The following is a 23,981-nucleotide window of genomic DNA, read 5'->3' on the forward strand; positions in this document are numbered from 1 at the left end:
CATAAAGTGGGAATAAGCACAGATGATGTTGTTCTGATCTCTTTTTAAGAGGATCATCCGTAAGAGGACCTATCTCAGTGTAGTTTAAATAAGTGTTAAAATGTTACCCCTTCCGTTGGTAAATGAATTTATATATAGGTGTAGGGGGCTGACAAGTAATATATAATGGCTGCGCACATATATCGGCAGTCCATCGGTTGGGCTCTGCAGTCTCGCACCTCCTGTGCCATGTACACTCGGCTTTATGGCTGAAGGATTTCCTTCACCTTGGGCCTCTGTTCCACAGGTACAATACGATTCCTGGGCGTTGGAAGAGTCTATATGTAATTATATATAACAGTTCGAACGTGTAATGTATATATACTTGTACATAGGTATGCGCAGATTGTACGCTTCTGTACCCTTCCGCGTGTTCGGTATACGCTTACAATGCGATAATATTAACATGCATTTTTTTTTTTTTTTTTTTTCTCGCGTAAAATTTTTTGCGCATTTATCCATTCATGAACAAAAATATGCTTTCACAAGGAACATATAATATGTGATGCGAACATGAAAAAGAAAATGAACATGAAAAAGAAAATGAACATGAAAAAGAAAACGAGTATGGAGTACGTCGCGCAAGAGAGGGGGCACGTATGTTACGTGTACGTATGTTTTACATTTACATACATGCTATAATATATATGTACATTTAAGTATACAAGTACATGCATAATATGCCTTACGTACTTATAGCAAGTAAGTATATATAAATACTTATATATCCATATATTTGAATTAAACATGTTTACATATGTATATATGCATATACATAAACAGTTTGCTTTTTTTATTCATACTGTTATATGCTTATATTTATATGTACTTTTTTTTTTTTTTTTTTTTTTTTTTTTTTTTTTTTCCCCCTTAATTTTTTTCCCTTAAATTTTTTTTTTGCTCTTTTTTTTTTTTTTTTTTTTTTTTTTTAAATATGCTTTAAAAATTCTCTATCTCTATATTTTTGGGGAATTCTGTCATTTTTGCCATTTTCTTCATTTTTTTATTTTGACACATTTGGCATTTTTTTTTTTTTTTTTTTTCCATTATATCAATGATACACTCCCTTGGGGGAATAAAAAAAAAGGGAAAAAAAGGGTTTTCACTTGATCGGCTTCTCATTTTACCCTTCTGCAATTTGGTGGTATATAATCCCCGTCGGTTTTTTGCGTCGATGTACATAAACTCCGCAAACCCCTATGGGTGTCGCGCAAGTTACAAAATTGTGTACAGATTAATGTACGCATAATTATAATTTGTATCAGTCGTGTTTTGCGTACGTGTATTTTACGTACTTCCAATTCACCAGGAACACAGCACTTTTATTTTCATTTAACTTTATGTTACCGCCGCAGGCCTTTTTTTTAGTGACCTGAACCAGCGACATGCAGAAAGCCCCACAAAAATGCATGCCAAAATGTATTCCCCCCCCCAAAATGTACCGCGCGTATACGCACTTGAAGAGTAATGCGCCTTTATATTTACACTCATACACCTTTCGTCCTTACACAAAAAAGCGCGTATTTCATCTGATATCCCTTATCGCTTAATTCCATGCGCCAAGGAACCCGCCTCTACTATTCAGCGGTATAGTTGGAAGCCAATTTCGTTACATTTCCTGGCGCACATAAGGTGGCAGTTCTGCACCCGTTTTCTGCGCGCATTTCCTCCTCCCCCCCTTTGCTATGCCACCGGTAAATGAATACGTTCAAGGAACATGTAATATATACCATCCATGCGGGTCTCCTTTCCTCATTTTCTAGAGCACTGTAACCGTATGAATAAATAAAATATGTCATAGGGAAAATTTGGTGAGTGAAAGTAAGTCGTTTCGACCCCACGGTTTGTTTGCGAACAACGCTAGGGTTGTCACATTTGCCAGGTACTCTGCATTATACACCGCTAAAATCTGCACGTACAACAGCCCAGTCAGGGTGCGCAATTTAACCAAACACATGTCGCACCGTAGGGCTTCCCACCATTACGCTAACGCAAACAAAATGCATAAATGTGGTGCACAATATAATTTAACTCCGTTGTTATTGATAACCGAACGTAGCCACCATCAGAATGACAGAATTTTGTTAAACCCCTTTCGAAATGCATATATAAGTGAAGCGGGATATTCAGGTGTGGATAAGGAGCATACCAATATATTTGTGTTGCATGTATGTCCCCTTTTTATCGCTTCGGCTTTAACCCCCATGTGGGAAAATGCGATGGTCACGTCATGTCATGAATTATATCCCTAGCAACTTTCCAGCCAGAATGGTTGTAGGGACCAGCGAACGGAGATGTACTCAATCCCTCTGCCGCATCCTGAACAACGGTGATGCGGATCGAGTGAAAAGTTGTAAACCGATTTCTATAACCAACGTGTACGTATTATCTGTCACCCCTTTCTGTTTTCTTTTTTTTTTTTTTTTTACCATTATCGCCATTTCCACTTCAAATGTATGTTACAAAAAAGGGGAAAAAATTATCTTCATTTGCCAAGTGCAATAAGCACATCCACATCTTCACATCGTCGCATCGTCACATCTTCACATCTGTACTTGTTCACATCCATATCCCCAAAAGACCTTCGCACAATTTCCCTCCAAGCAAAATTCACCACATGGAGCTTCCCCACCCTACACACACTATACATTTTGCATCGCAAAATAATGCACATTAAAGGTTCCAACCCCCGCCTTACCTTTTTCTATAAAATATTCCAACCAACTTATGCTGACCCAATTTCTAACCCCCTTTGGAGACCTCTCTCTTGGTATGGCAAAGTCAGACGTGTGATGACACATGGGGTTTCAAAAAATAAAAAAATAAAAATAACTCCTCGTAACCCAGGCTACGCGAATTCACCTATGTATGTACAGACGTACAAACAAAGAGATTTATATCTGCGCTACCTCCTTCATCGCATAAAAATCCTTAAGAATAGTTAACACACCAGGAATTATCAAACGTAGCAAGTAGAAAGGAACTACTCGTGTGCGATCTCATGCGCCATATTTTGCAAAATATCACGAATTACAACTAATCATAATGGTGTCATTACAACGAAAAAAAAAAAAAAAAAAAAAAAAAAAGTTGTCTTATCTTTGTTATCAGAAAAAATTAATTAGTAGGAATGAGGGGCAAAAAAAAAAAAAAAAAAAGTGGCTGTATTACGCTTTTTTTCTGTGCCTTTCTTTGTGGCATGTTCGTGGCCTCTTCTTAATTGTGAAGGGAATAAACAAAAAGGGCGCTTTGTTTTCTCCTCTGCATTTCTGGATCACTTCTTTTCACAGTTTAAAAAAGAAACATTAAGGAAATGCTAGTAAATGAACAATAAAACAATAATAACGTGGTGATTAAAAAGTAACAGGGGAAAGACTTACAATCAGACGCATCAAACTTTCATGTGGATCTAAAAAACTGGATTATAATTATTAAACACGCATGTACATGCATAATGTGGATCGAAAAAGAAATGTGCTTTTGCAACAACTGACCCACGGGAAATCTTCCTCATGCACACCTCATTTCTCCTCGTAATCAGCTATGCCCCCCTCCGTGATAGCGAACACAGCCTCGGCCTCTGGAAGTACAGGCGAATCGTAAATTTTGCAAATCCTGCTTTCTCCTCTGCTCTTTCGCAAGTAGAGTCTCGTTTGGCTAGCATGCGCTATGATGTTCCCCCCTATGGGGATTTTATCATTCCCTCCGAACACGTTCATGGCATCGACCTTCGCCACCACTTGGTTCGTTATAATAACAGCAACCCCATAAATGTCGGCAATTCTTTGTAAGCCTCTTAAAAACCTGCACAGATGAGACTGCCTATTGGCTAGCTCACCTCTACCTATGTATTCCGATCGATATAAGGCAGTGGCTGAATCGACAATTAACAAAGCAAACCTGGCATCAGCCATCATTGCACTTGCATCTATCAATAATTCTGTCTGGTGGTCACAATTGTACGCCTTTGCATAGGCTATATTGTTCAAACAATCGGTTGGGTGCAACCCGTATCTCTTGGCTATAGCTACAATACGCTCTGGACGGAAAGTTCCTTCTGTGTCTATCCATAGGCACTTGCCTTCTCCACCTGATTGCTCAATTGGCAACTGGCACGTTATAGCTAAGGTGTGACATAGTTGACTTTTACCTGTACGAAATTCTCCAAATAATTCAGTTATTCCTCCAGTTTCTATACCACCCTTTAGTAAAGAATCTAACTGCTTCGACCCTGTTGTGAATTTAATTAAATTTTGCCTGGCATCATGATAATCAACGGCATTGCAAAAGCCAGAGTTACATAATTCCTTACACGCTTTTTTTAACTTCTCAGCCTTTTGTTCACTTATGCCTTTTATTGCACATAGTGTTCGCATGGGAGCGTACGCTACACACTCCACTGTCTGTAGTCCTCCTTCCTTGAGTAGCTCCAAATCCCTTTTTACGAAGCCCTTCGCCAATAGTTGTTCAATCTTCAAAGGCCCTGAGTACAGGGGCTCCTCTTCTACTTCTTCCACAGCATTGTTATGAGAAATTGTTTGGATCTCATCTGGCCTCGCGTTGGCAGCCTTCATTATTAGACATTATTGGGGGGGTAGTGGAGCAGAATAAATTGTCCGCGGGGGAAAAAACGCGTGCTTTTTAAGAAGTGAAACGATTGTGATTAAAAAGAGGTAATTTTAAGAAAAAATATGCAAAACTACACAAAATTTAACAGCGTTGTATGAAGCAAAAAAAAAAAATGGTATGCCACACAATTCGCGGGATATTCCCGTGCGTGTGTTAAAATAATTCTCACAGTTCCCCCAGAGAACTGCGTCACAGGATACACAAATTGAAGCAGTCGAGACCTCACGTCATACAATTTACCATGGAAGTTCCTTCCCCCTTGTTAAAGGAAAAACTTCTCGCTCGTTTTATTCTATTCACCAACTGTGTATTCCTTTTCCTCATGTTCAAAATGATGAAACAACAAAGTTAATTGTCAAATCATCATGAACCGATACAGTTAAGAATGGTTGGCAAAAAAGAAAAAAAAGAAAAACAAACAAACTTTAACGTTGTAAATAAAATTTAAAACATGTGCGATTAAAATGATGGCAATATCGTAACACTGCACTGTTGAAAATAATAATAAATTAAATGGTGTAAATAAAAGAAAGGGAAATGAAGTAAAAATATAACGAAATAAGAGGGCATACACAAAATAGAACAGCTATTTCTCCCTTTTTTTTTTTTTTTTTTTTTTTTTTTTTTTTTTTCCATCTTGCACATTTATGCAAAATATACCTGACTTGTTCATAATTTTTTTTTCAAAATGTAGTTTTACTCTGGAACACACCATGAGTTCTCCATCAAATGTGTGAGACTTTTTATCTGTTTTGTTTAAAATATATATATATATATATATATATATATATATATATATGAAGCGAATTGAATGTTCCATGGCTAGTACTGTTCAGGTAGAAAAGTGGAACAAAGAGCAAACCGGCGTGTAAAAAATTTTTTTTCTTTTTACTTCTTCACTTTATTGAACGTAGAATGGATATGCAAATGGAGGTGTAAACAAACGCTCCACTGGGGTGTAAAATGACCCCTACTAACGGTTTATTTTTGGCGTTCTTGCCGACAACCTATGCGCATACTGGGCATACACGTTCATTTGTTGCGTAAATTGTAACGTGTGCGGGGGTACATACGATTTTTACGCAGTGAACAGCTTAAGGGGATAAATGTGCGCCACTATATGAGTATCAGCAGACGCATGTGTACATGTATACACACACGCGCTTGCACAAAGTGGAAATTGTTTTTTTCTCCATCGAAGGAAACGCAAAAAATGGGGTATACTTAAACTAATCCATTGAGTTGGCTAAATCGGATGAATAGGATAAATCGCTGAATCTTCAAAGGCGTCCACCGGCTCAGGCACTCTTTAAGAGGTCCCCAAGGTAAGTCAAATCAAGTCAAGTCAAGTCAAGTCAAGTCAAGTCAAATTTGAAATAGCTCTCATCAGCTGCAGTACGGAGGAAGAAAGAAATAAAAACTTGTCATCATTATAAAAACACGAACTTAAAACTAATATGTATCATTCATAAAAAGCCCTCAGTGAGGAATGAAAATTCTCAGCGTAATTACTATTTGTATGTGAGCCTTGACCCGTGATATCTGCTTGTTCCAGTAGGTCACTTTACTACAAATGGGTGGAAACGGCACACCATTGTTAGAGGTGTAGTGAAATGGCTCGTAAAATAAGGGAAAAAGTATTAAAAAAAAAAAAGCACTTCCCCCAGGGCACATAAAACGGGTCATGCATAATCCGGGTGTAGACCCACAAGTCTATGCTCGTATAGCGTCTCTCTCCACTCACTCTTCGTAAAGATTTATCTTCTTTTTCAAGAATACGATGGCGTCCTCGAGCGACATCTCCAAATAAAACTCATATCCTATTTGGATGAAAATTTTATTCTTGTCTAATCTGTCAAATGGGGGAAATGTTAGCGCGCCATGTGTGATGGTAGGGGTAGGTAGTACTTGCATAGGTATACGCAGATTCTGCCCAAGTCATTGTGTTGATACCCCAGGGGTGATCACACAAGTATAAAGCCTCCTTTGCCGTATATATGTTTTTTAGAGCAACAAGGCGCATGCTCCATCTGTATGTTCTTTTTCGTCCACTACGCATCTTTCTCCGTTCATTACATGTCGGCGTAAACGTAACTGTCACATCCCAGCGAGGTAAGCGTCTCGATTTCCTTTTGGTCCTTCATGTTAATGAAAAGTTTAAGATTTTGAACGAGGATTTCCCTGCAGGGGTAGCATTTCGCCGGTTTTATCAAAGTGTGGTGGGTGTTGCGTCAATGGGGCTAGACCTATAAGCGGCCATGCCTATGTATTTTCATATACGGGGGTACACACACACACCTCATATGTCGAAATAATATTCAATGTGAACACAAATAAAAACAAACGTATGTTTGGTACATGCGCCTATGGACAGATCCTTCCTCCCCTTAGGTGAAGGTGCTTTCCCCCTTGGATAAACTCACATGTCAAAAATGTCCTGCAGAATCTCATCCCTCCTTTTTTGTCGTTCCCTAAGTTGCTCGTGCAGTACATCATCGATAAAACTTTCGCTCTTCAGAATTAGCTTTTTAAAATCCTCTCCATTTTCCTCATTTATGGCAGCGTTCCCTAGAGCTTCGTAGAAATTCATTTTGTTTGCATTTTACTGTTCTGTGAGTCCCCAGTGGGTAGGGTAAATTAACTTGTTCGACGTGGTGTAGTCAGAAAAAAGGACGAATGGTAACTGGGGAGGAAACACCTGGGTGTATACACCATTAGGAAGAAGATACCGCTTTTTTTTTTTTTTTTTTCCTGTGCGGTTCCTTAATCAACGCGCTAGCCCTAGGGTATCACGCCCCTTCTAAGTAGCAACTATATTTTACCGTCACGTTCAGCGCCATCCATACCTCTTTCTACTGTGTTTACACTTTTTTTTTTTTTTTCTTCTTCTTTTGAATTAAAAAATTTTACGTTTTTAGCAATATGGATCTTGTTCGAAAAGGGCAGAAGATCATAAAGTGTATTACCCGACTGTTACATAAAAAAAAAAAAAAAAAAAAAAAAAAAAAAAAAAAAAATTAATGAAATGAATCAAATGTGCATATAGTTGAGTGGGCGACAAAGGAGAAGAAACGCCACGTTCTTTAAATAGGTCCAAGTGTCAGCCGGGAGCTTATTCTAAGAACGGAGCGCATAATTTGGGGGGAACTATTTACAACTTTCGCAAACTTCCTGACACCTTTTTATAATTCAGTGGAACGTGTATGGAAGTATGGGAGAACCTCCCGCTTAACACGCATGGGCAACGGATGGAGTCGCTAAACGGAGATACACACATGATGGCGAAATGCTGGCCTAAAATGAAACGACATATGAAAAAAACTGCAGGAAAGAAATACACATAATGGCTAAATGGCTACCAATTCAATAAGGGCGGGGGAGGGGGATAAACTGCTAAGGTGAATCACGTCACAGTGGGGGAAAGTAAAAAAAAAAAAAAAAAAAAAAAAAAAAAGGGACGCTTATCAACGGGGTGTGCGCCAAATGAAAAACCTCCCCTGCGGTGCTACCTTTCAGTTGACAAGCCATTCAAGCAGAATCCCAATGAACTTGGCGTATGCCTCATCGGTGGAGTCCAATTCACGTAGCTTGTTCTCTATGGATACGAGCTTCCTCCTGTAGGTGGCACAACTCTTCCGAAGAGTTTCATACGACTTCTTAGAGTTGTAAAGAGAGCCACCATTTTTTACTGCATTTTGAAATTTTAACAATTCCTGGAATCGATGCTTCTTCTCACAATTTTGTATCTTGACTATGCCCTCGTAAATGTCACAGAGTCTGTTCAGACTTTGGAGGTGTGTCTTCTCTTGTTCTGTTTGATTGGTGAGTTGGTCATACGAGTGGATGAGTTCGGTTAAGTAGTTAGATAGGGACAGTTTTTTTCCTTTAAATTCCTTTACATTTTTTTTAACAAAAGAAATTTCGTGTTTTATTTTAAAGGAGACATTAGTTCCGTTGTCGACATTTTTTTGGAATGCTTCTTTTTTATTCTCCAATTCGTTTCTCTTATTTAATGCCTGTTTGATATTTGTGAGGAGAATATTTTGCTGTTTTTTTGCATTTTCTATCAGATCATTTTTCGCCTGTATGTTTTTCTTCAAAAGGAGGATATCCTTATTTTCTGTGTATTCCTTAATAACTTCCTGTAGTTTCTTCTTCTGGTCAATTTTGTTTTCCAAAATGAGAATTCTATTTTCATAATGTAAGAGGTCTTGTTGGTATTTTTCTTTTTCACTTTTTAATGAGTTTATATCATTTTTTAAGTTTTCCTTTTTCCGCTTATACTCGTCCACTTTGATGTTTTTTTTTTCACTCCACTTTAGCATCTCGTCTTGCATTTTCTCGATTTCCGTCAGCGTATCAGAATTTTTGGAGGCGAACTTTTCCAGCTGTAACCGTATGTACATAATATTTTTATTTATTTTTTTAAGTACATTTTGTGAGTTTTTTAAATTTTCCTGCAATTCGCATTTCTTCTGATTCAGAATCAGTCGTAAATCTCTCCCCCTGAGCATTTCTTCGGTCATCTTTTGATTTTCATTTTGTATTTTTATCATTTCAGACTGCTTTAAGAACCAATCTTTTTCCAAATGTCTGCTCTGCTTCAGTACATCCCTTATCTGTTTGTTTAGTTTTTCAATTTTTACGTTTAATGTAAGAGGCATTCCGTGGTCATCACAGTTTTTTCTATTTTTCTTGTCAAACTCCTCGTTAAGTCTGTCTACCTCCAGTTGCTTATTTTCAATCAAGTAGTGATTTTTCTTTATCACAAGATCATAGGTAGTTAGGAGTTGATGTTTCTCTTCAAATTCTTCATTCAACTTTTTTACCTTCTCTTGTACATTTTCAATCTTTGTACTTTCCAAAATTTGTTGTATCTTAATTCGTATAATACCATTTTTGTAATTTTCAATTTCATTCTCCTTTCTCGTTATGTTTTCCTTTACCTTGGAAAGATCGTTTTTCAGTTTTAAGGAAAAATGGTTCACTTTAATTTCTTCTGTATACATATTAATTATTTTATCGATATTTTTGTTCATGTCATTTTTTACTATCTTTATTTTGTTCTGTTCGTTTCGAATGTCTTTTTTGAGTTTACCTATTTCATCGTTCATTTGTATATACTTGTTTCGCTCATTTTGTATTCCCACTTTGACCTCCTCAATTTGCTGTACAATGGTATGAACTTCCTTCTGGAACTTTTCCTTCCCTTGTATAGATCGTTCTTTCTCCTTTTGTAGTGCTCCCAGCTCAGACTGCAGCTTTTCCTTTTTCTCCTTTTCCGTTGTAAGTTCCTTCGTGAGGACATCCTTTTGTATCTCCATATCGTATATGGTTGACTTTAGCTCCATTAGTTTTGTGTTCATTTCTTCTATCGCTTCATCTCTCAGTTTCATTTTGCTAATCGAATCGTTTAAATCCTTCAACATATCCTGCCTCCCCTTCTTCAATTTTACGTACTCTTCCTTCTCTTCCTTTATCAGTCTTTCCAAATTTGTACATTCCCTTTGCTCGTTCCTTTCTATATCCTTCTTTGTATCAATGTCGTTTTGTATTTCGTTCAAATCATGAGTCATTTTGTTCAGAATATTTTCCCTCTTCTGTATGGCTGACTCTGTTATTACCAGGGGCGCCTCCCCCTCATGCCCATTTTCCTTTAAGGTAGCCTCCTTCTCTCCACTTCTTACCTTCCCCTGCCGCTTCTGCCTCCCCGAACTCAACACATTTTCACTAATACGCGAATTGGCATTCACCAAGGCGAAGTATCTCTTCAGGTTGTTCAGTTCGAGAAGGCTATTATTAAACTTGCCGAAGACATCAGATTGATAATTCAGTTCTTTCTTCAAACTTGCCATTTGTTTGTTGTAATTTTGTTTCAATTCAATTTGCTTTTCCAACTGCTTCTCCCTCTCATTTTTCATATTCCTTATCGCTTCACTTAATTCTTGTTCCTTTTTATTTAAGAAATCGTTTTCTTTATTCACTCGAAAGAGTTCTATCCCTGCGTTTTTCACGTCTTCCTCTAGCTTACTCCGTTCGTGCAATCTTACCCTTAGCTTTTCCTCCAAAATTTGTTTTTTTTTTTTTAGCTGTTCATGTAGGATGTCCTTCAGGTGTTCCAGCTTCTCGCTCCCCTTTTGGTCAGACATTGTATGTGCGGTGTTTTCCTTTCTGTCTACTCCCTTTTTACGTAACCACTTCTTCTCTTTAAACCTTTTCTCTACTTCTTTTTTCCCCTTCGGGGATAGAAGATCGTCCGTCTTTCCTCCCTCCAGGGGAATTTTCCAATGTCTATTATCTTCACCTATTTTTTCTCCCCCTGAGGGGGGCACATTGACGTAGCCCGTTCGTTCGTAGCCATTTTCGTCGTTCAGATGATCACCTGAATGACTTGCCTCCTTGAGACAACTACGTGGCTTGCTCTCAAAAAGGAGTTCCTCCTTACGCAGTACTTCTCCCTCCTTTCCTTCTGCTTCTCCCATTAGGGTGTGTACATCTTTATCAGGGATGCTATCCTCCCTGGAGTTAGCACCCTCGCTTCTGAACACCTCTCCAATTTCCTCCCCGACTCGTTCCCTACATTTGTCAACGGAGTAATCTACACTGATATTACTGCACACTCTATTCGATTCGAACCAAGTCTCGTCCATCCATTTTTTATTTTCGCCACTCAAAGGATCATAGTTCGCTTCACTACTCCTAACTACCTCATCATTATTTTTTTTTCCTTCTTGTTCTCTTTGCACATTCTTCATTTTTCATCATGAAGGAATCGTCTGTACGAACCATATTTGTCTCTCTCCCCTTCGCGAAAAAAAAAAAAAAAAAAAAAAAAAAAGACTTAACAAAGTAAATTCGGGGGGGAAAGAAGAAAAGAAAAGTGTCAATAATGGAGAAGATCCCTACCCCTTTGTAGATGTTCTATAGACCTCCTCTCGTTCACCCCTTTTTTTTTTTTTTTTTTTTTCCCATATCCGACACTTAACTTCGGAACCCACTTTATCGCAACAGCGAAACGGGGTATTTCCCTCTGGAGAAAACGCTGCAGGGGGAAAGTTCCCGTTTTTTTACATGCGCAAGAAGAGAGGGGAATTTTGCCCTACTTCATTGGGGCTACATTGAGCCCACGCAAAAAGGTAGACAAAAAAAAAAAAAAAAAAAAAAAAAAAAAAAAAGCAGAAGAGGAAGAAAGCGCGAATTATGATGAACCACCGCGCCATTGCTCAGCAGGAAATTCTCCCACTGTTCCAACTAAAAAAAATTACCGACGCATTCAAGCAAAAAGGAGAAAAGCAAGAGAGAATAACGCTCCCATATGAACCCCATTAATATTGGAGAAAAATATATATAAATTATCCAGGTGTCTGATATAAATTGTGTAAAAAATGGCATTACGCAGCCCCCCTTTTTCTGCTGTCCATTATTTGCGTCCTGATCTCTTCCTTCGCTGATAGCAGCGCACGGTGCAGGTGCGCTCCGTCCCGCTGGAAAATAGGTAAAATACTAAAAATTGATAAAGTATCTTTTAACTTTGGCTCTACAGACGATGCAAAGGAAGGCTATAAAAGAAGGGGAGCCTCTCTACGAAGATAAGGCATTCCTTTGAGGTCCTCAACACAAGGAAAGAATTTTTTTTTTTTTTTTTTTTTTTTTTTTTTTTTTTTTTTTTTTTGGAGGAAATTACCATTGGACATTAAAGCAAATTAGGTAGGGAGAAACCAAATATTCGCATTCTCGCGCACAGTCATTTTCCTACTTTTTCATGTGAAGGAAAAATATATTCAGTGATTATTGACTGGTTATGGGGATGGATGTGGGAAGAAAAAGCTGCCCCCATAGACAGCCTTTTCATCTGTAGTTCCCCACCACCACCACCAATTTAAAGCGCTTTCCAAGAACAAAACTGAAAAAAAAATAGAAATGCTCTACTGGCATATCCAAAAACAGGTCCATTCATGTGCGTCCAATGTGGTTTGTTAAATAACCACCAAATAAAAGGGGAACACCATCACCCCTATTGATTATGCAATTCCTTATTATCCCCTAAAACTACATCATCTGAACACGGAAAAGGGTGAATAAAAACTCCAAATATTTTCAAATCGCTGTATAGCGGGTAAGATTAAAAGAAATATATATATTTGTTGTGACAAGACTAACGCGTTGCGTAGATATACTCCATCCTCCAAATGGGGGTGTACAACATGGGGTATGCTTTTTCGACGCGCCGCCTTAAGTCCGAAGCAGACTGTATGACGCGCTGAGGTAACTAAAACACGACTGTGGGATCCGATCGTTTCCCTCGAGAAAAATAAAAACGCCAAACATATTTTATTCACCGGAAAATTTTTTAAGGCGTGATGCATGTAGGAACCAACGCGCTAAGGGGGGAACCGCAAAAAAAAAAAAAAAAATTGTGAAAACTAAACCATCAGCAGTGCATACGTAATTGTAGAAAGAATCCGTAAAAAAAAAAAAAAAAGAAAAAAAAGAAAAAGAAAAAGAAAAAAAAAATTTGCTAGTCTGCGATTAGTGATAATCCTTTAAGAAATCCACAAAATGTACCACTATGTATGTTTTAAAAAATTCCCGCTCAGTTAATTAAACGTTGCTAGCGGTTTGTTTGCTCGTTTGTTTGTTTGCTTGCTTTTTTGCTTGCTTTTTTGCTTGCTTGTTCGCTCGTTTGTTTATTTTTTTTTCCATCCTATTATATCACATTTTGTACTCTTTCATTTTTGTTCTTCTCCCATTGGGCGCATCCTCCACCGCGGTTGCCATTTGTAAGTGATCAATTGAGGGGAAAACGCCAGCCTATATCCCCCCGCATACTGAAGGAATATACTCAACGCGTAATCCCCACGTGCAACCACCGCATCATCTGTACCTCCCCAAAATGCATATCCATAAGCTCCGCAAGAAGGCAAACAAGAAGAAGGAGGGAAAGTACTTCACCAAGAAAAGTATATTAAAGAAGCTCTACCTGAAGGAAAAAGAGTTCCGGAAATTGTGCATTTTCAAGGGCATCTACCCCAAAGATTTTAAGGAAATCCCATTAAAGTACCGAACGAAATTTTACAAGCAGAAGGTATACTACTCCAAAAATGATTTCAAAAAATTGGCCCATGAAAAAATTATTCAGGATTTTAGAAAAATACAAACATGTTTGAAAAAGTATAAAAAGTATAAATTGGCATTGGAGGATGAGGAAAAATGTAAGAGCTTGATAAAAAACTTCCCCAAGTATACATTAGACCATATAATTAAGGAAAGGTTCCCTGTATTTTCTTATGCTATAGAAGATTTAGACGATGCTCTTAGTGCAATAGTTGCTTATTCGCTACTTCCTTCCAATGAGAAGGTCGGAATTCAAAACCGATTTGTTACCAACTGTGAAGTGATAAAGAATCACTTTCATTATTACGCTTACAAAACGAACAGAATAAAAAAGGCGTTCATAACTGTAAAGGGTTATTACCTACAGGCAGAAATTTTGCAGAAAAAAGTTACTTGGGTTATCCCCCATACATTTACTCCATACTTAGAGAAAACTATAGACTTCTCCATCATCACGACTTTTATAGAATACTATATATGTCTGCTCAAATTCGTCCTCTTCAAACTTTACAAAATGCACAATATGACATATCCTCCTGAGCAGAGCGAACTGCTAAAAAATGAAAAACTCAAGCACCTTTCATATGACCAGTGTTTGATTTCGCTCTGCAAAGAGAAATTCCCTAACGCCCACGGGCAGGGGCAGGAATCCAACCAAGGAGAAGGAAAGCCACTGACACTGGATAGCAGTCTTGTCTCGGACACCCAGCCTGTGGTGCTTTCTCCAGAGGAAGGTATCTCCCAAGTAGAGGAACAAAACCAAAGTAAGATTCTCCAGGAGGATGAAGAAATTAAACATAACATAGACGAAGAAAATGATACCCTGAAGGATCTCTTCAAAAATCAAGTATATTATATCCACACGGATATGCCCCTGGACATACTTTCTCTCATTATTCTTTCTTCTGGAGGTGCCATAGGATGGAATTCTCCTTACTCTCCTTATCAGCGGGAAGACGAGAGAATCACACACGAAATTTTAGAACCCTATGGCGAAGCCAAGCAAATGGGACAAGAAAAAATTGAGAGGATGTATGTGCAACCTCAATACATATTCGACTGCCTTAACAGAAAAAAAATCCTCCCATGTAGTGACTACTCCGTGGATGTGATAAATTTACCTGTACACCTTTCTCCATTCATTGAGGATGATAACTTTAAAAACTTCGTAAAAAAGGAAGAGTACGCCATTAACAAGTTGTTAAAAGAAGAAGCAGAAAAAAATGCCCAAAACAGTGACACAGAGGACACACAAAAAAATGAGCATGGCCATGTAAATAAAGAGGATGAATTCCTCAAATCAGACGATGAAGTAAGTAAGGAAAAACTGCAACTATTTAGAAATGCATGCTTAAATAACCAAATGGAGTTGGAAGATGAAGACAATTACGTTTCAGTTGTAGATACCAATACAAATGCTTCTCATGCCAAGGAAGTGCAGTCAGCCCAAACGAGAGAAAATATACAGAGACATAAAATAGCTCTCAGTAAAAAGAAACGAAAATTGTACACAAGAATTGAAAGAGCCGAAAGGAAACAAAAATTGGCCATCAACAAGTTTATTAATAAAGCCTGAGTGAAAAATTTAGCTGGAGGTGCAGAAAAAAGAAAAAAAAATTGAAGCGGAATAGGGAAGGATCCATTAATTAATGGACAGATTGGCTCGCGTAGCCACCACATGATTGCTGAGCACAGCACTTCCGCTTCGATATACAGAGTGCACAAGGAAGTCATTCCTAGGATATACTTCCCCTGGAGCATAAGCTTATCAGTATTTGTATCTGGGGTGAGGTTATGGCGTGCGAAGAGTGGCGCCTATTTATCGAGGAAGAAGAAGAAGAAGAAGAAGAAGAAGCGTCCACTTGCTTACACAAGATGTACTTATATGTATGCACGTACCTGTGTGTCTCCCTCTGTATAGGTCAGTACCAACGCACCCATTTTGGACGGCCACTAACGAGTTTGCAGGTAAAAGCTTAATCCTTAAGTCAAGTGGAGAATTATAAAATAAGAACCCCGTGCATCACCCACCCCACAAGCATATATATGCATGGGCATACACGAATGCCTCCCCTCAGTGACGCACCGTAACTGCGCATTAAGGAAGACACAATATGAACGCAATGGATGAAGGGACCTATACAAACGGTTCATCCTTTTAATTAGCAAAACCTCATATAGACAAAACTTAACTACACAGAGATGGGCCCCACAAAGTGACCCGCAAAATGTGTTCCTCTACGTATTCCTTTTACAAGTGTACATTTTTATGTCCACCCCTCAATCACTTTATTTTTCTTTTTTTTAAACTTAAAAAACGCTTTCCTTTTTTTTTTTCCTTTGCATTTTCGCCACAATTTGCTGCCCAAACGAATTTGTCGCTATTTTAAGGCAAAAATATACCCATATATATATGTGTTCCCGCATGTGGGGGCCCAAATCCGGGTCATAATAACGAATGAGGAATGTTATTCTGCCTGCCCCATTGGACTTATTCTTCTTCCCTCTTAAAGCGTGATGGCAAAAGTGCGCCCACAAGTAAAATGCTATGTTAATGTAGGTGAAACTTTAAAAGGGTATTTGTTTAAAGGTACGTACACATAAAAGTTCATGCGTGCGCCATGCGTCTACACATCTGTATATGCACGGAAAATGGTACAAAACACTTGGACAAAAAAAAAAGGACGAAAAATGACTAAAAATGAGGAAATATGGTGAAAATGGCGAAAAATGACTAAAAATGACTAAAAATGAGAAAAAGTGACAAAAAATGACTAAAAATGAGGGGAAATGACTAAAAATGTGTGAAAAAGGCGAAATGACAGAAAATGTGGAAAAATGCGGAAAAATGCGGAAAAATGTGTAAAAAAGGCGAAAATGACAGAAAATGTGGAAAAAAGGCGAAATGACAGAAAATGTGGAAAAATGCGGAAAAATGTGTAAAAAAGGCGAAATGACAGAAAATGTGGAAAAATGCGGAAAAATGTGGAAAAAAGGCGAAATGACAGAAAATGTGGAAAAATGAGGAAAAATGGCGAAAATGACTAAAAATGACAAAAAAGGAGGAAAAAGGACGAACAAGGACGCAAAATGTGCTATGGAAAATAGCGCAAAAAAAAGGTAGGCCCAAAACAAAGGCGCAACCTTGAAGTGAAAAAAAAAAAAAAGGCTATGAATGCAAACGCAAGAGCGCATGTAAATATACACACATACCCCTCTCCCACGGTCCTTGTCCGCATGATCCTTGTCCGCTTGGCCACTTCACATGACCACATGACCACTTGACCATTTGACCATTTGACCACTTGACCATTTGACCGCTCGCCCACTTAACCGCTCGCGCACCCTAGGACGAAATTTTCTGGTCATCCGTGACAGCCTCCAAAAAGTTACTCACGGTGTGCGAGTCGATTGCTGGGAATTGCAAATTGCGAATGTACTTGTTGGGCAACCCAACCGAGTTGGACAGTACCCTGGGCGAGTTGACCGACTGCTTGTTCTTGTTGTTGCTACTACTGTTGTGGTTGTTGCCATACGAGTCGAGCAGCGAATTGGAGGGGAACTTGCCACTACTGTTCAGGGCGCTTCTCCTGGAGGAGATTTTCCCATCAATATTATCATTACTGTCATCTGGAGCAGCGCCATTCAAACTTGAACGCAGGAGATCCATGGAGTTAAGGATATCGTTATCCTCCTTCGTACACTCGATGAAGAAATCCATATTGTCGTCCATCTTGATGCCCTCGCCGCCCGTCATACCAGCAGTAGTAACATTACCTCCTCCCCCGCCACTACCGTTATTTCCATTGGACATGCTTAACTTATTTATCTTCTTTCCGCCCCCAACAGTTAACACATGCGCATCGTCAAAATGGTTCAAGTGGCTCAAATCTTTCAAATCGTTCAAATCGTTCAAATCTTTCAAATCTTTCAAATCCTTCAAATCCTTCAAATCTTTCAAATCGTTCAAATCGCTCAAATCGTTGAGCTCGCTTGAAATGTCTGCAGCCAATTTTCTGTTAATCAAGCAACCGTCCTCGTCGTCATTCGAATACATCAAACTGCTTTCTTCGTTCAGCTTCTTTTCCTTCCCATAGGATATGGACTCCTCGCTACTGGAATTTAACAAATGGTTGTTATTTCCCCTTGCCAAACTTTTAACATTATTTTTGACCAAGCTGCTATTAACATCGTGGTGTCGTTGCGGGTGTCGCTGTGGGTGTCGTTGCGATTGTTGCTGAGGGTGTTGTTGTTGCGCCTCTTCTTGCTGATGGTGGTGACTCGACTTTTTCTTACCTTTCTTCACATCTGCGTTTTTCATATCCGTGTGGTGTCTGTACTCCTTTTCCCACTCGGTTCTTTTCAATATAGACAACTTCCTGGCTTCGTTGTATCCGTACTTGCTCACACTGAAACTGGTGAATAGCCTCTTATTATTGGCTATCTGGAAGTACGCATTCCACTTACCAACTCCTCTTGGAGATTTGGAAAAATAAACTCCTTTCACTTTGTCATCATTTGGATTTACACCAACAGGCATTTCATACTTCAACTTGCCAATCCCATAGTTTGTTGATGCCACTGGCGTGATGCTCGATGAACCTTTCAAATTCTTAATATTCTTGTTTCCACCATTTGAGGAGTTATTCATTCCAATTGTCTTTCCATTTTCATTCTTACTATGTTTGTACGGATTCATGCCTCCGTGTAACCCACCCGAACCGATAGCATTGTTCAAACCACCTACTCCCGAAGATCCTCCTTCCATTTTCCCACTACTCAATAGCACCTCTGTACTATTATCGTTATTGCTTAGTGATAATTCCGACCCGTTCGCACTCATCTTCGAATTATAATCGGCACTGAAATCGTAGCTGTTTTTCTTCTGTAGAGGGTTTGGCGTCGCGGTGCTCGTGCCACTTGCGCTCATCTTGTATGATCCCTTCATACCCATCGTGCCATTATTGCAACTCTTGTTGTTCTGATTCACGCTTCCATTCTCGTGCAAGTTACTGTCATTTCTATTGTTGCCGTTCTGGCTATTCATCAGGAGGCTGCTACCTCGATGGTGCATCGAATTCTCCATATATCCACCAGACGATGTATTTGTGTTCATTATAAAGTCGTATAATGCACTGGGGTTTATGTGGTGATGCGGGAGAGAGGGATTATGTACCGGGTACTGATGAGCGTGAAAGATGTCAGAATCCCGATCTCTATCATGGTCATTCCCATTTTTGTAGGATGAAGACGATCCAGCTACCGTTCCTCCTCCCGCTGCTCCTCCGTTGGTTCCCTTCTTGCCCAGAATTTCCTGCGACAGATTCAAAATGTCCTTGTAGTTTTTCACATTATTCTTGTTCGCCACGCTTCTTCTCGTATTCATGTGCGGGCCACTACTCTCGTCCACAGAGTAATCGTTGGAGTCCTTCTTCAAGAAGTCAATCACTCCAAGGAGGCTGCCGTTGCTTTCGCTCAGGTTAGCTTCGCCTCCGCCAATGACACTGCCTCCGACACCGCTACCACCAACAACCCTGTCAACTGCGCCACCCTTTTTATCCTCCAACAAATTAATCTTCAGCTTTTTCAGCAAATTCGTGTTGCACAGGAGGTAGTTCAAGTCGTAGCCTCCTCCTACATTCGCTCCGTTCGCGCCAATCCCGCTTCCATTCCCCATGGCACCCCCCATACTGGTTCCGCTGCATTTCTGCATAGCGTGATGACTCTGATGGTGGTGCGCACCAGAAGTGTCCCGTAACTTTCTCTTCCTCAAAATACTCTGGAAGCTATCCGATGACAAATTGGCATTATTATCAAATCCGCTTAGGATGCCTCCTTTGTTGTTGCTTCTTCCGTACTTGTTATAGAACTCCCTGTCATCAGGGTTGTCCTCGTCACTAAGTTTGTACTCCTGTAGAAATTTGTTCATGTCACCGTTGCTACTCGAGTCCAGCTTCAGCTTGTCGTAAAAACTTTTCACATCCCTCGCATCCTTGTCATGGCAGTACACGTCGTTGAGTCCATTATCCTGCAGTATGCGAACGGAATAAAATAAAATGAAATAAAGTGAAGGGAAATAAAACGAAATAACAAGATTAACGTGTGCATTGTCACACGAACGAATCAGTTGCTATCTGCGCATGGCACACAGAACTCAGCACCCACTACTTCTTGTGGAGTGATCACAAAAACGTGTTCATTTTGTGCAATGCACGATGCGAAGAACCTCACCTCCCATCTGCCGGATCCGCACAAGTGCGCACAAAGGCAACGCAAGAAGCTCAAGTCACTGGAGGTCAAATCGGCATCCTTCAATTTGTTCTTCTCGGTACCGCTGCCCTTATGCAAATTTGCATATTCCGCCAAAAACGATTTAAAATGCAAATAGGCATTCGCATTAGCATTACCAACATCGTGGACGGTGGACTGGCTACACGTACTATACATGTTTTCACTCTCCTTCGAATTCAGCTTGCTCAAATTCTTGTATTTTTCTACAACCTTCTCGGCTTCCTGAATGTAGTTGTTGCTGTAGTCGTTGTACGAATTGTAGTCTATGCTGACATTCAATTTATTCAAAATATTTTCATCAGAGTAACTGCATTTCTTCTTGCACGTGTTTGACGAGGCCGCACCAAAACTGTTGCTATAGCTTAGCGGGTTATTTCCGGCAAAACCCATCACATCCCCGTTGTAGTTATTGTTCAGCGGGTTTACTCTGTTGTTCGCGTTGCTGTTTGCGTTGTTGTACATGTGTCCACTGGTGCAGGCAACGTGGCTGCCATGCGAACTGCATGGATAACTGGGGACATTTCCCCCAGCCGCAGATGCTGCGCCACCTTCGCACACAGCCGACGACATACCGCACTGATTCCTACCTCCACAGGTCAGGAAGTCTTTCCCCCCTTTCATATCAACCTCTCCACCGACATTGTTCATGCCGACATGGTTACCACCGACATGCTTTCCACTGGCATTGTTCATGCCGACGTGGTTAGCATCACCCTTCTTTTGCACACAGTTGTAGAGGGCCAATACGCTAGGCTCCTCCTCCGAAACATGAGGAGACACTCCTGATATAACATTATTCACACTGTTGTTCCCATGGTAGGTGCTACTGAAGTATGGATTCCTTAAGGACAAGTCATGCATCTCTTCGACAATGTCTTTGGACAAATTACTCTCCACTTCATCCATAATTTGCTTTACCATTCCACTTTTACCATTATTATTATTTCCACTTGAAGAAGATGAACTTAAGGGAATGCTTTTCTCATCAACGTTACTCTCCTCCTTACTCTGGACGCTTTTTAGCTTCTTTATAATCTCCAGCTCGTCCATGCATTCCAAAATCGAATCAAGAAACAAACTCTTACTTGCATATATTTTTATGTTTGAAAAACAGCACAGGTACACATCCAAGTTATTCATATCAACGTTGTTTAAAATATTCACAAAATGGTATTCGAAGGACTTGTTCGTTTCACTCCAGATGGAGGATAATCGCTTTAATATGCGTAGGTAGCTGAGGCACGTGATTTTTGACTTTCTTATGTTTTCACTTTTGCTCAGGGCTTCTTTATTTGCCATGGCGTAGCCCTCGTATATTCCTCCGCTAGTGAGGTTGCCAAGCAGGTTATTTCCAACGAGGTTACTTCCAACGAGGTTATTTCCGATAAGGTTACTTCCGACGAGGTTACTTCCGACGAGGTTATTTCCGACGAGGTTATTTCCCACGCTGTCATTAATGGGGGTCTCCCTATGGCTCATGCAGCCACTCTTCCCAACACCGGCAACAGCACCGACACCACCGCAGTGCACATGTGCGGGGATTCCCCCTCCTACTGCCATCCCTCCACATGGATTTCCACACCCCGTGGACTCATTCACAATAGGCACAGTGGCATATGCATTGCTAACCACGTCTCTCCTACTCTCTGGAAATGATTTCTCAAACTGATTCTTCACCCCCTCCTCCTCTTTAATGTTACGGAGGTTATTTATTAAGGAATGTTCCTTGTTCTGGTCAATGGGGGAAGGATGTTCAGTACCACTCTCCTTCTGCAGTAACATATCCTTTATTAATGAATTCTTAAAATGCTCGTTGCAGTTCCCCTCACTCTTTTCAATTTTCTTTTGCATTTCATCGTTCAGTTTATCATCCAGATGATTCTCCGATTTCACTTTCTCATCCTTGCTGTATACACAACTCTCACTGATTATCGACTCTTCGAATCCTTCCTTCGATTCTTCATGCTTGCACATTTCATTCCTAGATTGGAGGGCGATTTGACTGTCTTCACACGCATTGCGCTCATCATCGCATGATTTCCCTTCCTCAAATGTAGGTGCCGTTCCGCTATGGAGGTGTGACCTCTCTACACACGACCCTGCGCTGATTCTCTCCACTTTGTTATTATTCTCGAGGGGGATTTTTACCAGTTCATCTTCGTCTTCAGCCTCCATATCCGCTTCAGCCTCCATATCCGCTTTAGCCTCCATATCCGCTTTAGCCTCCATATCCGCTTTAGCCACCACATCCGCTTCAGCCTCGTCTTCCTCCTGACATCCCCCCTTCATTGCGCTTCCCTTAGAGGGCTCCTCCTTTTCACAATTGCGGGAAAAAGGCTCTGCACTCTCACTGTCACCATTACCGTCACTAACACTATCGCCCATATTGACGCTCTCATCATGTGGAGCGGACACATCCTCCAGGGCCTCATTCCTTGGGCAGTTCTGTCTCTTTTCATTTATAACAGATTCTCTCACTCCCGAATGGAACTTAATGGCCGCTTCGTCCCTCTGCTCAAAACCAAGAGGGTACGTATTACTGTTGACACTTCTGTTCTGTCTCCTCATCATTCCATCGTCATTCTCATCGTCATTCTCATCGTCATTCTCATCGTCATTCTCTTTTATATTTTTGGCTAGCTCATCTTCATCATGAGATAACAGTGTTGACGATTGCACAATGGGGTTAAAGGCCCCGTCATCCTCATTTACACTTTCCATGCTTCCAATGTTGATCTGATGTGGGGTGGTAGTTCTGCTGATTGGATAAACTTGTGTTTCTTGTTGTACATAATCCATGTAACGTTCTACTTTCGTTAATGGATTTTCCTTGTACAAATTTTTCACTTGCTCATCATCTTCCAGTTCGGTTTCCCCCTTCTCGCACGTGGCTCTCTTTCCATGCCCATCCACTTCAATGGGTTGCTTCTTACTGCTGTTAGAGCTATTTCTTAGGGAGAACATTGTCGTGACGATGGATTACACGGACGAAAAAGACAAAAAAAATGGAATTCTCAGCCAAAAGGAAAAAAAAAACAAAAAAAAAAAAAAGGTGAAAGCACAATCGCCAAGTTTACCAAATAGATAACAAAAAAAATACGAACAACATGGAAATGAAACACACGAACTGCGTAAAAAACAAAATACGCTAAAGCGACTTAACCGCTTACAACGGGCAGAAAAAAAAAAAAAAAAAATTAAAAAAACAAAACTCCAGATTTGTGCAAAATTGTCCAAAAAAATAAATTTAACATAAAAAATAAAGTTAATGCAAATTTAAAACATAGTGATTCATGTGTGTGCTCTCCTTTGTTAGAGGCCGTTGCATAAATGCAATTATTCCCTCCGTCGATTTTTTGTCCAGACTGATTTCCTCAACGGGGGAAGAGGGGTTAAAGAGGCAGGCACACAGATAGAACGTTCTCTACAGGAAATTACACTCCTATGTATGCACATGCACGTTTTTACACATTACACGGTTTGATGCAATTTTCTAAAAAAAAGACATGTATTAAAAAATGACAAGAATATGAAAAAACAAAATGGGAAAGTTACATACGTTAAAAAAAATAAAAGAACAAAAAAAAAAAAAAAAAATCTTAATTTCTACAACATGTACATATACTCAAGCGCTAAGTACACTCCAAAGTTAGTGCGAAAAAAAAAAAAAAAAAAAAAAAAAAAAAAACACATTTTTTTGTTCAAAAAAAGCTACCCAAAAAAAAAAAAAAAAAAAAAAAAAAAATACACAGTTGTTTCCTCAAAAAATAGCTACCCAGAAAAAAAATAGGAAAAAAAAAATTTCATGCTAAAATGTTGGAAAACTACAATAATTAAACAAAAGTAAAATTAGAAAAAATGTGTAATTAAACAAAATGAGAAATTAAACAAAATGGGACATTAAACAA

General features: G+C 39.5%; 5 protein-coding genes across 5 annotated transcripts; 1 reads left to right on the top strand and 4 right to left on the bottom strand.

The window, feature by feature from the left end:
* Positions 1–3,560: 3,560 nt before the first annotated feature.
* On the bottom strand, positions 3,561–4,613 carry PKNH_0905000 (DNA repair protein RAD51, putative; the record flags this gene model as incomplete). The annotated part of the gene is made up of 1 exon (XM_002259039.1): positions 3,561–4,613. One exon carries the CDS (start codon positions 4,611–4,613, stop codon positions 3,561–3,563), a length of 1,053 nt encoding a protein of 350 aa, XP_002259075.1.
* Positions 4,614–6,028: 1,415 nt separating this feature from the next.
* Positions 6,029–7,258, bottom strand: PKNH_0905100 (prefoldin, putative; the record flags this gene model as incomplete). Its single annotated transcript, XM_002259040.2, has 5 exons — positions 6,029–6,058; positions 6,181–6,235; positions 6,413–6,520; positions 6,745–6,849; positions 7,092–7,258. 5 exons carry the CDS (start codon positions 7,256–7,258, stop codon positions 6,029–6,031), a joined length of 465 nt encoding a protein of 154 aa, XP_002259076.2.
* A 922-nt stretch (positions 7,259–8,180) lies between these two features.
* On the bottom strand, positions 8,181–11,423 carry PKNH_0905200 (conserved Plasmodium protein, unknown function; the record flags this gene model as incomplete). Its single annotated transcript, XM_002259041.1, has 1 exon — positions 8,181–11,423. One exon carries the CDS (start codon positions 11,421–11,423, stop codon positions 8,181–8,183), a length of 3,243 nt encoding a protein of 1,080 aa, XP_002259077.1.
* Positions 11,424–13,561: 2,138 nt separating this feature from the next.
* On the top strand, positions 13,562–15,358 carry PKNH_0905300 (pescadillo homolog, putative; the record flags this gene model as incomplete). Its single annotated transcript, XM_002259042.1, has 1 exon — positions 13,562–15,358. The coding sequence occupies one exon, from the start codon at positions 13,562–13,564 to the stop codon at positions 15,356–15,358; it is 1,797 nt and encodes a 598-aa protein (XP_002259078.1).
* A 1,770-nt stretch (positions 15,359–17,128) lies between these two features.
* Positions 17,129–23,037, bottom strand: PKNH_0905400 (AP2 domain transcription factor, putative; the record flags this gene model as incomplete). Its single annotated transcript, XM_002259043.1, has 2 exons — positions 17,129–19,810; positions 20,014–23,037. The coding sequence occupies 2 exons, from the start codon at positions 23,035–23,037 to the stop codon at positions 17,129–17,131; spliced, it is 5,706 nt and encodes a 1,901-aa protein (XP_002259079.1).
* Between the last annotated feature and the right edge of the window lie 944 nt (positions 23,038–23,981).

This window comes from Plasmodium knowlesi, assembly GCF_000006355.2.
Source record: "Plasmodium knowlesi strain H genome assembly, chromosome: 9".
Taxonomy (NCBI): Eukaryota; Apicomplexa; class Aconoidasida; order Haemosporida; family Plasmodiidae; genus Plasmodium; species Plasmodium knowlesi.